The sequence below is a fragment of the Delphinus delphis genome, chromosome 10 (assembly GCF_949987515.2).
Source record: "Delphinus delphis chromosome 10, mDelDel1.2, whole genome shotgun sequence".
Classification (NCBI taxonomy): Eukaryota; Metazoa; Chordata; class Mammalia; order Artiodactyla; family Delphinidae; genus Delphinus; species Delphinus delphis.
In genome coordinates this window covers 84,620,456-84,636,854 of record NC_082692.2, presented here as the reverse complement: position 1 = coordinate 84,636,854, position 16,399 = coordinate 84,620,456, and the positions used below count along the sequence as shown (strand labels likewise).

Below are 16,399 nucleotides of genomic sequence, written 5' to 3'. Positions count from 1 at the left end.
TCCCTGGCTAGGGACTGAGCCTGGGCCAAATAACCGAAATGCGTGGGGAGCGTTAACCAAAATGGCCTGGGCCTATAAAACTGATCCAGGTTTATCTCTGATGGTACATTTCCTTGCCTAGAAGTAGCCTCTGAGTCACCATGTCATGTTTGGAGAGAGGGTGGGAAGGGCTCCAGGTGGCCTCTGCTTTTGCTAAGCTACTTTGTCACCTCCCCCCTTCTCCAAACCATCAGTCCTGGAAACACCACCTCCCCAAGGGGCCTTCCCAGACCTCTCCTGATCCACTCATCCCCCCCCTGCTCTGTGGTCTCATGGTGCTTAACGCCACCACCATGCAATTTAGTATTTGTGTAAGCACCGCATTGCATCACTCTCTAATTATTTTGTGTGAGGCTGGACTCCACAGCTGGGTCACAAGCTTCTGTAATGTTTGTTGTTTGCTTGTTTGGATGCTCCCAGAGACGATTCGCTTACAAACGGAGACCTGCAAAGGAGGTGGGCCAACTTGTAAAAGCATGCTTGAGTTTTATGGATGCCTCTGAAAGAAATGGTCTTTAAAAAAAAAAAAAAGAATTGCTTCTTTAAAGGGCACCCTGATGTTGTTCACAGACGTTAAATCTCTAATGAATTTTAATACCTTTGAAAAAAATGTGGATTTTTGAAATGAACATTTCTCCTCTCTCCCTGTGCCTTGGTTGGAGAGAACTTCCTATATTTTTATTTCCTGTCTTTGGGGCCCTGCCAGCCCCTACGGAAGGAGGGCCTTGTCTCTTTAAGAGTCAGAACTCTACTGATTCGTGGTACACTGGCAGATTTAAGGCCCCTCTCCCCAAAAAAGAATGCCTTGGTTCTCTGTTGAATATTCATGAGAGGGTGGGGTCACATTTTTGTGACCTGAAAAACTTCCATTAATAAATTTGTTTTCTGACACAAAAACACTTTAGGGTGGAGCTCGATCAGTGCTGCACCCATTTAACATCTGATCATAAGTTGACAGTCAACTGGCGCTTTTGTCTCTTTTGCTGGCGGATTAATGGGGGAATTGTCTGCTCCCGAGCTGACCTGATTGAAATTCAGGCATTTGCTTGATCGGAAGTACTATCAATATGCTTTCTGGTTTGTAGTAACCTGCGTTAACACCTCAAATGGAAAAATACTTTCAAGTAAAACTGAAATTAGTGGAGTAGGATTTGTGGCCTTTTTTTTTTTTAATTGAGGGAAAGTACGTAATCATTAATGTCACGACTACCTTTCCTCGAATATTTTTAAGAAAAATAATTTAAAAGTTAGAGTTTTGTTTGTTTGTTTTGTAAGTATAGGCCAAAAAGTTTTCCCCTAAATTGAACAAGGGTAAATTAGAGAAGTGATTCTAGAGCTGCCGAAAATGACTAAATTAACCTGGCACCGAAATCGGGCCAGTTGAGCCCACCAAGTTTACAATATTGGTGCCTTTTTTTTTTCTTCCTCACACTGTACTCAGCTTTAAACAGCATTAAGGAGCAGTGACTAATAGAGGTCATCTTCAAGTGCTCATGGAGAGTAGCCTGTGTTGATGTTGTTGTATAAATAAGAACGGAATTTAGAGAATTATTTCTTAGCGAAAGAGTGGCAGATGCTTGCTTCAGCAGCTGTCGTTCTGGAGGGCAAGGAGCTTGGTTCAGCAACGAGGTACGTTGGTTGTTATTTATTTCAACCCCCGTGTCGGGTTCGTTTTCCTCTGTGCGCACAAGCACACTCCGGCGAACCCGGCTCTTGGAAAGAAAAGGGGGGAAATAAAAGAGGCCAAGGCTGGGTTAAACCAGGGACGTGAAGCGAAAGTTCTCCCGCAAAGGCCGTTTTCGAGGAAGTTCTCCTGCGCTGCCTTTGAGCCCCGCATCCCCTTCCGATTCTAAACAGTTGCTCCGAGCAGTCGGGGTGTGCGCCGGACGCGCCGGTTCCCCTGCGTTGCCGCTCGGGTTGCTCTGAAAGGCCGGGACAACTCTTTGTCAGTTTCCAAGAGGAAACAAACACAGCCACCCCACCAAAAAGCCCCGACCCGGCAGCCCCGGCCGGAGGGAGAGATGCGCGCCGCGCCCGGCTTCCCAGACGTCAGCCGGAGGCGGGTCAAAGGGTTAACAGCAATTAAGCGGAGTTGCTCCCGAAACAAAAGCCGGGTTTCAGCAGAGCGTGATTTCACCTGCCGCGCGGAGGGGGGCCGGAGGGCGCGGGCGCGGGGCGCGGGCCGCGGAGCCCATTGTGTGGGGCGCGGCGCGGGGTGTTTAGAGGCGGGTTGTGATTGGTGGAGCAGGGCGGGGCGGGTGGGCGCGGCGCGGCGCGTCTTGTCAGCCCGCGAGCCGGAGCGCCCCTGCGCGCGTGCAGTCCGCCTGCACGCCGAGGCCGCCGGACCCCACGCCCGGCCCGCGCGGGCGCCCTGAGCCGGCTCCGCGCGCCTGGCGGCTACATGGAGAGTGTCAGGTTGGTCCCTGTGATTGATCTTTGCCGTTCTGCTCTCCTTCCCCGGGCTCCGCGGTGCCAGCTTCCTGGGGCCTCGCTGGGGAAGGCAGGAGCGCCCGAGGGTTTCTAAGTTGAGTCTTTTGGAAAAAAATAATAATAATAACCATCGCTGTTTATCAACTTGGGTGGGAGTTGCGCTCTGGAAGTGGAGGCGGGGGGAGGGAGTGGAGGGGTGGGAAGAAGCAGCTCCAGGCCTGTGGGTCCTGGAAGAGAGATCCCCCCCCCCGTTTCTCTCTTGCTCTCCCTTTTTTAAAATGTTCATGGGTGGGGTGTAGTTGAGAGTTGAAGGAAGTCCTGCTTGTGTTTTGCTCTCGCGCTCTCGCTCGCTCGCTCTTTTTTTTTTTTTTTTTTTTTTTTTCGTTTGCTACTGGTTTTCTGCCGTTCTGGCCTTCAGGCAGCCACTTTGGTAAAGCCCTCGCCATCACTCCATTCGGGGGACGTTTCTGGGGTGTGATTTATGTCACTTTCAGAGCGTGTGACATATACAAGGAGCCTTCCATCTCAGTGTAACCCGTGTGGATGTTTCTTTGCTGCTGATAGTTTGTTTCTATATCTGTCTAGGCTATTTTCAGCTTAGCTGTTCAAATTCAAGGAGTTCACACACAGTCACGGGGGGGGGGGAGGGGGACGAATAAAGCCGCACACAGAAAAGGGCAGGCTGGCGGAGGGACACTCAGGCAGGTTTGGACGTCTCAGCTGTGTTGTATTACTTTGCTGGTTAATTAAGTAGTGAGTGGGCTTTGGGTTCGGACGCGCAGCAGACTGAGGAATTGTCAGGGGGTGCTCCCATCCGAACCGGCTTTGAATGTAGCTACCTCAACTGTCAGAACTGCCTGAAAGACGGTCAGTGGAAACGAGACTTTCTTGGTTCCCCCCGCCCAAGTGTCGTGATGGGAAGGAGGGGACCTTTAGGAAGTGGGTGGTAAAGTTTTAGAGCAAAGTACATATAGACTCTTTCCTCTTTGGGATTAACTCCTTCAGGGCCTGCCGGTTCGGAGTAAAATATCTAATAATTTTATACTCTTGTCCACACAGACCAAATGTTCTAATCAAGCCAATTTAAAAATGCAAATCACCTAATTTCCATAGATTCCAACACTCTGAAAGTGACACGTTTGGGGGAAAAATTAAGCCTAATAACAGGAAATGTGACTCATACTATCAGTGACTAATCTGCTTAAGAAAAAAATAAGTTGCATTTATTTTATTAGGAAGTCAGTGTTAAAGAAGCCATTTTTTTTTAACTTCAAATCAAATCGAGTGAAGTTTTTATTTTAGAGGCGGCCTTTTTAATGCCTTTTTTTTTTTTCCATTTGTTTGTAATAGATTTTCCAAGAGGAATGCTCGGTCAGAGCTGGTTTATGTGGTAAAGTGTTCAAGATAGCATGTCATTGTCAGAAACCTTAAACAGGATCACATTAAGATTCTAGTTTAGGATCTGTTGCTGTTATTGTTGTTTAAAAGAATACAAAGCTTTCTCGAATATTAAGACCCGTCACTAAGTAAACCGAATGAAGACTGAAGCACATTCTCCTAATTGGTGCCCTTCGCTTACATTGAAAAAAGGTCTACTTCTATTTACGTGATTCTTTGTAGCTGCCTGACACATTTCAGTGGAAAGTGTGTAAAAATGAAACCAAAATACAGACTGCCTACCCAGAGACACTGGCTGACTTACTCTAGGATGTGATAGAGCTGAACTGAAAACGGATTGGGCTGACACTTGATAATCAAAGTTGATTTATTGTTCATTAGTACTGCATTAGCCCTTTCAGGCAAGACAGTTATTTGTGTAGTGGCCTGTCAGGAGTAAGACTGTGAGCACCTGTCATTTCTAAGGCATGAGATAAGCAACCAGATATTAAGCTGATGCAAATAAAAATACGTTGGACTAGGTAAAGGACCACATGATCATAAATTTTTTCTTTAAAAGAAGAGAGAGCAATCTATAAGAAGAAATCTATTAACAATATATATATATTTTTTACTCTAGGGACTGCTTATAGTATGAAAGTAATGGGCTTTATGCTCTCTTATTTGCCTCCAGAACTTTCTTTTCTACCCATATGTGCAGCTCATTTGTTAACAAGTTGGTCAGTTAAGGAAATGAGGAGCGTAACATGTCAATTCTTTAATCTGAGTAATTCAAGAAAGGTAGGCTTCCCATTTGTGTTGTGTTTTTAAATAAACATATTTCATTAAATGAAACTCTCCTAAGCATGGGCTGATTATATGAAGATGTGATGACATCATAGCTAAGCTATGCTAATGTCGGATAATAATGTCAAGGGCAGTTTCTGCAACGTGTTTCACTCTCGATTTTTTTCTTCCCTCCCTGGAAGGGAATGATCTCATGACATACAATAGAAAACAACCTAAGTGTCAAAAGAAAACAAAATTAGTGAACTTTTGTCTGCAGCCATAGAAACGCGGATTAACTCATATTTTTCCAGAGGACGGAATGGAAACATTCTGCAAGAGGCTATATAGTGTATTGTCTTCTCTGAATTTTCATTTGACAGGGATTTTAGAGGCTGTGATCTTAATTAAATCTCAACTAGCTGAAGTAATGCATCTAAAGGCATGCAGTGTTGGGTAACCTTGCTCAGCTGGTAAACCATAAATTATCGGAAAGCTTGTGATAGGAGTGGTTGGCCTGAATTTTGTTTGTTTGTTTGTTTACAGTCAAATGTACTGTAAAAACAAAACCCTCACCATCACTGCCTTGTATTTTGCAAGTTGACAGGAGCTGTCACTTGAAAGATAAACTCTTTCATGACGCTGACCAGTTCTGCAAACTTTTCAGCCAACCTCCACACAATTGCAAGAGACAGTGAAATTAAAATCCAGATTAATTAAAAGCAATGTGATTTCAGATTTATCTCAGCTGAGTAAGGTGGCAGAAGTGTGCTGGTGTTACAGGGTTTTACTGAGACAATCAGGAGACGGTAGTGTGACGAGCTTCTTAGCTTGAACTAAAACGTGAATAAAATTTGGCCAAGAAAAGGAGATTGAAGAAATTTATTTTACTCTGTGGCTTAGTTGTAGATGAACACCACTAAGGGGAAACTTAAAACTATCCTCTTAGGAGTTTGGCAAATAGAATAATGCGAGTCCACTGCAGGTAGTTCTTTGTGATTTATTAGCGAGGGATGAGGCAGCAACAGTTGACCAGAGAAGGTTGGAGTAAATAAATACATAGTGTCTGGTGTGTGTGTTATGTGTTAAAATGCATATGAATTTGATGACAAGGAGTTACAGTCATTTAATCGTTATTAACTAGTCCAGATCTTACAAATTCTACTAGTGCTTGTAAATACTAGGTTATTTACTTTCAGTGTCTTTTAAACAGATGTGTTTTTTTACTGCTGCATTTTTTGGTTCATATGTATGCTCTAGTAGAAGCAGCCATCTACACATAAAAATTGAGAAAGCTATCCTGTGATATATTGATTTTATATATCTTTGTACGTAAGATTTCGTGTAAGACTAGGAGTTATGTTGCTGATAAGCTGTAGCTCTCCGGGGGCAGAGAAGGACTATAGCTTCGTGTACACCTGCATGGCTGGGTTTGGGGACAGACATGAATTTGGTTTGGTTTTGATGAAAGATTTCTGTTCTTGGCAATAGCATGAGATTTCTGGACATTGGTTTCAGTCATTTCAAAGTGTGCAGTACTTTTTTTTTTTTCCCCCCTCCTCAAAAATGGCATTCTAAATTCAGTTTTATTTACTCTTTTTTAAAAAGAGAAAACTCAGCTACCTCTTAGCTAAGCAGTCTTCTACAGATGCTGGGAACTTGAACTATCTGGAGAGACCTGAACTGGGCCTCTACTTGAGGACTGTTGGAATAATCTCTGAGTCTTTCTTCCTACCTGACAGCTGTTTGAAGAGAAATTAATTTAGAATGAGAGAAATAAATATTGAATACATGCACTGTGCCTCCTTTTCAAATCCGGTTGAAAGCAACGAATCAATGAAGTTGCTGGCTAAATGTGGGGGTGCACTTTTTTGGGATACCTTAGTATCATGTTTTAATTTTTAAGCTTTATCAGGCCCTTAAATCTGAAACATCATTGTTCAAATAACTGAAAACAAGGTAAATCAACAACATCAAAAAGGTCGGCTTCTGTGATTTCTCAAGGGCTTGTTATTTTGTACTTCCCAATTCTATTTGATGTCTTGACAAAACAAGATGACACAGGGGAGAATACATTAAATTTTGATTTTTTTCATCTAACCTGTTACTGTTATGGCAGCTTAATTTCTTTTACTTTGTCCTGAAGATGGCTTTTTGTACAATTACTCTAATTGTCACACCACTTCATGCGTGTGGGTCTTCATGGCTTTCCCATTAGCCTTGATTTTACTGGGCATTTTTGAACATGTTCTGGCCTTTATCACATAGGGAGCTTTGGGTTGGGCTTTGTCTCCATTAGAAATAAATCAGTGAATGGTGAGATTGTCAAAGAAGCAACTGATGCTTTCCCATTAGAATCTAATTTGCACCCCTTAGCTTAACTGTGATAGATAAGGTAAAGGTGTTGGAAATAGGCAGGAGAAACTACATAATTTGAGAAGCAGAAGTTATAATTCTGAAAAAAGGGGGAAAGAAAGGGTGATTGCACCCTCAGTCAGGCCTTAAAAATGTTGGAATGATCTAATTTTGGCCTACCTGCATGTTTAAATCCAACTAAAATCCCCCCTGTATCTCAGTAAATAATAAAATATATATGTATATATATTAATTATATGTATATGATGTACATTTTTTCGTAGTTAAGCACCCTGTGATGTTTTCTGTGCTGGTTAAAGTATGAAGAGCTGTCCATTTAATTCTTAGTCTTAGAAAAATGTTCGATGGGCAAAAGATCAACATTTAACTTTTCTTCATTTAACAGTATCCGTTGATCTCCAGCTGCATCTCCAAGTCGTCTTTCCTTATTCTAATCATCTGTGTGTGTCAAAGAGGATGGATACAGTTGCCTTCCCTTTCACTATTTTTGAATAATGCTTCAATGTAAGGGAGCTTATGTAGCCAAGGCCTCTTCTTTTTCTCTTCAAGAGCTAAAGATCTGTGGGTAGAGTCTATTCTGAGGTGCCTTCTTGGAATAATTCTCCCCTCCTCTTCTTTACAGTACTTAAAAGACGATTTTTGTTGTTGTTGTTCATATAAACTGTCAGAGCAGGTTTGATCCACGTGCGCTAAGTTTTTTGCATCCCTCCTCCGAGAGAGAGACTGAGGAAGGAAGAGGGGGCATTTTTCTAGATAATAATAATAATAATAATAATAGTTGCTAGGTTGAAAAGATCAGGGCTTATTGGATGATTATTTTCACGTGTAGCTTCCACTGTTTCCTGTGTTTAACAGTCACTAATGGGAGAAGCGTTTTAATTTATGTAAACTTTACATTTTTATGCAAATGAAGCTGATATTAGAGCTAAAACAGTTACGCTGGCGCCTAGTGGAGTAACCTTGTGTGGGGGGGGGAAATGTGAGAGGAGAGCAGTGGAGGTCCCACAGATGCCCGTGCTGTAAACAAATATGAATTTATGCCACTTTTTACAATTTAGAGACAAAAGAAGAGCTCAGAGAGCGTTGCCAGGATTGCTTATTAGGCTTGATAACCTGAAATAACACCTGATTGGCAGGCAAGTCTTGGCCATACAATTCTTCCTGAAGGAAGGATAGCCTTTCTTGATAGAATGTAATAAACAAAATGATAAAAAATGAAATGCTAATTGCATTTTAAAGAGGTCTTTTTTTCCCCTAAAATTTTAATAGGTGGTTGTATTGTTACTGAGAGAACAGTTATGCTAATGACTGACTACTTAGATGATTTTGCATTAATATAATAACCATTACCTGCCTTAATGCTTTGTACAGTATTGTGGCAAAATAGCGAAGCCTAAAAGAGTTATACAAAAAAACAGAATTCTATAATGGAACAGAATTATGCTTTCCACGTGAATAGCATGCTTTTTTTTTATTTTTTGAAGACTGAAATATTATGTCAGAAATGTATTTTCTTTCCTACTTTACATGGTATCTGTGGCTTTTTGGGTTTTTGTGTGTCTGTGTGTGTGTTTCTTCTTCTTCTTTCTGAACACCATGGGGAACAGATAGAAGCTTCCTAACTTTTTTGTTTGCCGATATATCAGTTGTATCCATTCGGTTATTAATTATGAAAACTGTTGTCTTTCATCGGGGGGGGGGCTTGCTGTTTATTTTCTTTTATACAGGTTCGCTTCCACGTGATCATATCAAATTTGACATAGGTGTGTGTGTGTGTGTGTGTAGCCATTTTCTTTGGTTTTGTTTTGATGTTCTGGAGCATTCTAATTTAATTCATTTTGCTCTTATTTGATGAACCAAGTGACACTGCCTTACCTGGTCAGTTATCATTCAAACACAGCCCGAGGTCTAGAAGGGACTTAAGTTTCTTGGGACATCCACGAGGTGAATAACCAGAGATGAAAAGTAGTTTCTAAATTCTTAATCCAGAGAAATGGAAATACAGCAGTATTTAAAATGTTTTTATCTTCTCATTTGCATTATTTGTACACATAGCAATTACGAGAAATGCTGAGGTCCAAAAATCTATGTGTGTTTATACCTGGCAGCATTTCCTTGGAGTTAACGTGCGTGTAAACTAAAGAGAAAGAAAAAGAAAGGATAACATGTTATTTTCAGTATTTATATTGTGTCATCTCCCCTCCCACCCAATTCCTCCAATTGTGTCCTAGATTAGAAATCAGTATTGTTTCTGTGGGTGTTTTTATTTGTTTGTTTGCTTTTTAGATTTTTTTCTTCCCCTTCCCCTTACCTACCTCTCCCTGTTGAGGATGGAGGAGAAAAATAAGCCATATTATTTTAATACTCTTCTAGCGTTCAGATGATATAAAGCCATTTGGAAGTAAAAGAAAACTGTATCAGGCAGAATTTACACAGCACTGGATGGGCTTTTCACAGCACTTATTGGTGCAGAGGACATCTCCCCAGTGGCTGGTAGGAAGGTAGCAGCAGGCCCACACCAGCAGCCGTGTCCCAATGGCCCCAGCACAGCTGTCCAGCTGCCATGTTCGCAGGTTTGTGTGCACCTGGGGTGGGCCACACCCAGTTGGTATCAGTCAGCAGTGTATCAACGAATTTTTTTTTTTTTTAATTCATGACTTCCCCTTGAAACTCAACTAAAGAGTGTTAACTGTGTGTGTGTGTGTTTAAATTCAGTTTTGTATGCTAGCATTCTTTAAATGTCTGCCAGAAGTTTAATTTGAATTTCTGATCCCTGAAGGCAGCTAGACAGAATCATTCCCGTTCTTCATAAATTGCCTTCTATGATTCATTGTTAACTCATAAAACATACTCATTTCTATATACTCAAACAGTTAAGGTAGTTACAGTATCGGGGATACAGGTTTTTTTTTTTTTTTTTTTTTGCATTATATTTAAATTGTCATTTGAGGAAGAAATCGAGCATCAGCTTGAACTCCTAGTTAAGGCCTGAGCCCCGTACCACACAGAACCTCAGAAATTAATGTTTTTATCTAAAGGAGGGTAAAGGAGGTGCATGGATTTGGGGGGGGGAGTTTAGTTTCGACTGAATACTCTGAAAGAGGGGCTCATAAATATTAGAGTGCTGTAGTTAAAAACTCACATGACTGTTTGAAATACTATTGATTTAAACCACTGGCTAGATTTTATGAATCAAAGTGTAATTTCGAAGCCTTGGCCATATTTCTCAGTGCTGAAGCACTCTCTCTTGTGTGCCTGTACCTGCTTTCCAGACATTCAACACAGGATTAAATGATAGTAGTTACAGTGATCAATAGGTTAAGACCAGTACAATCACTCTTGCCGCTAATGACCTCAGTAGTAATGGGCAATAAAGTGTGGGCTCTAATAGCCTCTCGCTGGTACCGCCTGCCCTTTGATTCCCAGTATTAGGAGGGACTAGCTACATGAAAAAGTTAGACGTCGAGAGCTAAGGCAGTGGATATGTAGGCTATAATTCTTAACTATTTAAAGCCCCACACTGTGCTCAGATTTTTTTTTTTTTTATTTTTCCTTTTCCCACCCCACAATGGTTTCTGGTTCATTTGGCTACGTTTGCGAAAGCTTTCCTTAACTGATTTTCCTGACACGTTGGAGGAGGAACTTTGGAAAAATCTTAGTTTTATTATGTTTATAAATGAAGCTCGAGCCCACTTTGGAAGCTCAGAGCGAACTTGTGTGAAAATGTGGTTTCAGAGAGGAAAAGCAAAGTTAAGGCCGTCAGGATCTAAGAGCCCACTTCTGATTATTCAGAGACTGGTCACCGGGCTGGAGGATTACTCAGGCTTCTCGCCCCTTTCCCTCCTTTGGCTGTGCCTGCTGCTGCTTTAAGCATCTGATTACTTGTCACCACCTCCGTCGAGATGTCCAAAGGGAAAAAGGAGAGGAGACTCAAGTTCGTTTTACTGTTCTGTAACATGACAACAAAAATTGAATAAATAACTCTGGGAAAAGGAGATTTAAACTGTTGACTGTATATGAGGGTTTAAAAATTAGCTGTGTATGTAAGTCCTTTTTTAAAACTTTTCAGATCTGTTTTATTGAAGCATAATTTACCTACATAAAATGCATTTGTTTTAAGTATACAGTCGGAAGAATTTTGGCAATTGTATCCATCCTCTGTGACCACCACCCCAGCCAAGATAGATGGCATTTCCATCACCCCCAGAAGTTCTCTGGTGCCCTTCTCTTGCATAGGCTCTCCATAGTCCTTTTAAACATTATGAGCAAGAGATTGTTTCTATGATGGTTTCTGTTGTAACACTGTTAATTTCACGTTCATCACCAGCTTAGATCTTAACACCACCCTGTTCCTGTCTGTTTTCCTGTTCATCACCATCAGAAATTTGGCTCAAGAATATTTATATTGTACATCATCCAAGAAACGCAGGGGAAAAAAGAAACCTTAAACATGGTTCTTTTGTTTGCTTAATCAAACCTCCCTGTATGATGATGCAACTCTCAAGGAAAAGTAAACTTCTATTGTGATACGTTGGCTTTCGCAGCTCAAAAGATAGAGATTGGCACCCAATAGAGATTGAAAAATTCAAAAAGTTTCTGCTGTATGAAGACAGAGTCGACTAATTGGAATGAATTTCTAGGTGGTTAGATGTTTTGATCATGTCTTCTTGGTGTTTGTCCTAGATTAAATGCAAGTTCACTGTTCTAATCATTGGTGATATTTCGTGCTGCGACGTATCTTTTTAAAAGGATAATTTATCCACTCATATACATCTGTCCCTGTTTGCATATAAAAATATTCAGACATGCCCATCTGTTTAAAATTACAGTGTGTCTACATCTATGCTTAAAAGGCCACTGCAATAGGAAGGATTCATTGATGACCTTCCAGACTAGGGTTAATGAAAATTTTCAAATGTTCCAGCTAGTGTTTTCCAAACAATGTGAAACTTGTGCATAAACATCCCCACACACAAAACATGCCCGCAACAACGGTGGAGGCTGTTCACTGTACGTGAATCTGACCTTCAGGAACCTTTTTTAGTTCATCAAAATTAGTGATGCTGAGAAATCGGGACATCAGTGCATAATGACTGTGAAATTAGGAATGAGAGCTCGCTATGCAAATGACAGGACAAATCATGTGAAAAAGTCAAGATAAACTGCATATTAAGACATTATGTTACATAAAATTAATACTGCATTTCTCCCTTTTGCTTACTGCTCCCCTGAAAGATTTTTAAATTCTTTTATCTTCTAATCAGCTATTGTCTGCTGGGGTTTTTTTTTTTTTTTTTAAGTGGCACACAGGCAAAGTGCAAAACATGTTATTACCTTTTATTGTAATACATGAGATGACAGCAGATCCTTTTTAACAAAGTATATCCTTTACTGCTTCTCGCTTCTTGCTGTCACATGTTTGATTAGAAACCAAAGAAAAGTAAGGTGGTTAAATATTACTGTTAGAAGACATACAGGTTTTGTCTTTTCTTTCATTGTTTTTTTTTTTTCCCCTTTCCTTATCTTTTTATTTGGTGTGTGGGGGGGGGTTAATTTTTCATGAAATAGTCTTCTTGTATTACGGGGCCTGACAAAATGGTTCTCGTGTAGTCTGCAAATTAAACACAAGTGCAGTGATTATTTTGAATAGCTAAATTACATTCTAGAAAGCTTGCAGAATTCATAGCATTGTCATTAGGTATCCGCTTGAATACAATTTGTGTAACCTTGGCCAAGACAGCCTGTCATTTTAATGTCAGTGTTTTATCTGAACAAGACATCATCCTTTCAGATACAGCGTGCAGGTTCCTTGCAGAGATGCCCGTGCAGAAACGTGTTAACAGTTGCAAATATGAAATGCTATCAAGTTCATCACTGTAGCTGTTTGTCACTGAAATGTCATGGAAAGCAGCTTTTAATGGTATCGCACATAATATGAAAGAATTGAGACATCTGTGTGCTGGGTGAATAAGGAAGGCTAAAAGGCATCAGAGGAAGGGTCTGTGCCGAAGTTCGGAAGGTGCATTCAAGGTTCAGCTGTCCACAAGACTCAGAGTTCATTGATTGTTCTTAAAACCACTGTCCACAGAGGAAGGGGATCGTATTAGCTCCAGCCGGGAAAATACTGGTTCCTGTTTGCCTTCTTCCCTAAAACAAAATTCACCTTGGCGTTAACGTGCTACATCTCACTATGACCAAAGACTCATTCTTATTAAGAAACTGAGATCATACTAACCTCACTCCAGGTAGCATTTATTAAGCCTTAACTCCTTGTTCGTTTACCAGACCATCGGGAGCCCTTGTCAGCGGCTACAGGGTTTTCTTTTATTTTTCTTTATTTAAAATCAATGTGCCTGATAGATTAAATAGGGTTTGTGGCTGCATCCCCTCTGGATAGATGCCCTGCACTTGGGAAATTGGCCAGTCCTGGAAGCAGGCTGATGCCGGTCAGTCCCTGGACCCGGAAGGCTGAGTGCTGCGGGCGTGCAATTTCCTGGCTTCCTATTTATCCTTCGTTAACGTTCTAGGTTCCCGTGTCAGTGGCTATGATGACACCTCAAGTTATCACTCCCCAGCAAATGCAGCAGATCCTCCAGCAACAAGTGCTGAGCCCTCAGCAGCTCCAGGTTCTCCTCCAGCAGCAGCAGGCCCTCATGCTTCAGCAGGTAATGGTCCTTCCTCCTCCCCCAGCATCCCGTGGCCCCTTGGGGCCCGTCCCTCCTCTCAGGATTCCCCTCACCTGAGCAGCTCCTTGGCCCGTCGAAGAAGCGTAAGCAGAGCAGGGAGGGTGGGGCAGGACGCAGCATCGGCCCCTGGGTGATCGGTTGCATTAGCATCTCTGAAAGAGAGGGACCCTGCCAAAGCCACGAGGGTTTGGGCCTGGAGAGTACCCAATGGACTGAGATTAAGGCTGTAATTGGACTTGGTAGAAATAAGATCTTTTAGGCTTAGGGGGCTTTGCGCTCTTTTATTTGGAAAGCCAGAGGCTTCTAAATGGTGTGAATCAAAGCAAAACAGGGAGCACGTCAGGAGCAGGTTTAAATGTGACAGCTCTTGAAGTCCCCATCTCCACTCAGAAGCTTACAGAATTTTTGTTTTAAACATCAAGAAACGTCTTGGAGTTGGTTAATTGTCAGGTGTAGAGTTGATTTTACCTCTTCCGTGTTTGCCGATGCTGAAGCGAACTTCCGGTGCCATTGTGCCGTGGGGGCCTCATCGTCGGACTTGATGGACACCTGAACCAAATAGAGGAGACTCGGGACCATAGGGATGGGAGCTGCTGGGGTGAGGCCGTGGGGACAGGACAGCAGAGGATGCTCCCCACGCAGTTGACGTAGACACTGAACACAGGTCCCCAACACCGCCCGAGCCTATCGCTTAGCAAGCATGGACGCGATTTGCGGTAGAGATGCACCAGACTCCCTCCGCAAGGGCGCTCTGGCTTTGTTGTACAATCAAAGGTCATCCCTTGCCTTCTTTTAATTAGTTTGTGTAGAAAATGGTATGTTTCTCATCAGTTCATTTTGGAGATTACTTTTCAAACAATAATGCCAAGAAGAGTCAGCGTGCGCTGAAATTTATTGTCGGGTTTCAGACTAAAGGTCAGGCCGTTACAGATAAAAGGGCGCCATTTTTCAAGCCGCAGCGTGTATATGGCGCCGAAAGGGACAGTGGCTTTGGCGCTACCCTCTGTTACTTACCGTCCTCTCTTTCCTTTGTAGCAGCAGCTTCAAGAGTTTTATAAAAAACAACAGGAACAGTTGCAGCTTCAACTTTTACAACAACATGCTGGAAAACAGCCTAAAGAGGTACCGACAATACCTATTTTACTTTCAAACCGCAGATCCCAGAGGACTCTCTCGTGGCGATTAAACTGTCATTCATCTCTTAAATGATTGCACAACTGAGCCGACTCTATCGGTTCTCAGCCTTCAGACCGAGAGTTATTGTCCTGTTTTCTTTCAGAGTTTTCTGGGTTCCATTTGCCGGCTGCCACGTATTTTATAACACCACCCCAGGTGTACCTCATGTGGGCACTGGGAAGAGGGATCGTGGCAGAAACTTTAGGGCTGCTTTTGCAAACTGGTACCGCTGAGGTCCAGGATCTACCTGGGAGAGGTGAGGTGCACTCAGGGAAATTATACTTGGTCGCACACTTGGTTCCCCACCCCCCTCCCAGCTCAGAGAGCTTGAGTAGGTGGTGATGGCCTTTGCCTTTGGAAGAAGAATCTCTTACCCCAAAAGTCAGAGCGAGATTCGAAACACCCCGATCTCTGTTGAACCTCTTTCTGCAAGTTGCACGGGTCGTAACTGCTAAAGGCAGGCTTGGACTGTTTGTGTTTTCCCGAGAAGAGCTCGCGTATCGCAATGGCTTCTACGTACACGGTCCTTTGTAAGTGCCCGTAGTGATCACACGTGCCCACCACCCAGTTAGGTGACAGTATTCACTCCATGAGAGGGAAGGCCTTCCCGGGGAGGGCTTCTGTCCCACCTTCTACGCAGTTCCATGTGGCTGAGGCTCAGTCAGATGGGGGAGTATCTCTGGGCATGTGTGCACTATCGTGACATCTTTCTGCCCATTCCAGAGTTATCCGCTGTCACTTATCTCCTCGTGTTTTCACGGTGGACTCAAATTCTTTCCATTTGAGTGTTCTCCTTGGAATGACAATTCAGAGTTTGATAAACAGGTCCGAATCCCGCTGAACAGCTTCTGTGCTGACCCAGAGGAGGCAGCCACTTGCGTTAGTTTACAGGGAGTCCCATCAGGTGACCCCACCCCCCCCCCACCCCACCCCTGTCCCTCGCAGGAGCCCGGATGCTGAGCTCAGGTGCCGGGAAGCGCTCGTTTTACATCCTGGGAAGGAGCCAGCCGTTCTCACTTTGCCGTCTCCTCCCTCTGCACAAATTGGGTACATTTTCCGTGCCCTGCCAAGTTTTCATCCTGGAGTCCTGTTTAGCAGCCTGGGTGGAAACCCCTGCAGAGTAGGGGCAGTTTGGGGGTGAAGGGGAGGAGGCGTTTTAATGAAACTGCTGACACAACCTTAAGTACGGTGGCGCGCTACCGGGTGCTGCTATAATAAAAAAGGGAACAGATTAAAAAGTGTCTAAAATGTAAATCTAAAGGACTAACAGTAATTAAAATGGAAATGGCACAGGGAGGGAAGGCATGTAATTGTGAGATATCACTGTGCAGAAGGCTCTCAGCTTTGTTTTGCTGGCTGTTTTTCTAATTCAGTAGGGCTTACTCATCAGTGGCAGTTCAATGCGCGTTAATGACTCTGGGATTGCAGGCATCACTCTGGACAAAGAAATGATTATTGTGCGGTCAAAAGAAGTTCAAAGACAAGAAGGGAATTTCAGTTTTTTCCTTAGAGATCCACATTCAAGAGCA

At 42.7% G+C, this 16,399-nt stretch overlaps 1 protein-coding gene across 15 annotated transcripts in view; it reads left to right on the top strand.

Moving 5' to 3' along the window:
- The window catches only part of FOXP1 (forkhead box P1), a 595,507-nt gene that overhangs the window by 485,648 nt on the left and 93,460 nt on the right, over positions 1-16,399 (top strand). For 13 of the 15 annotated variants that reach the window (XM_060022897.1, XM_060022898.1, XM_060022901.1 and 10 more), the window contains 2 exons: positions 13,536-13,673; positions 14,730-14,816. In XM_060022897.1, the coding sequence (XP_059878880.1) occupies positions 13,536-13,673; positions 14,730-14,816 (225 nt within the window). Of the gene's footprint in view, positions 1-2,371; positions 2,455-13,535; positions 13,674-14,729; positions 14,817-16,399 lie in introns of those variants that run through there. The other 2 variants (XM_060022911.1, XM_060022906.1) reach the window with 2 other exon arrangements.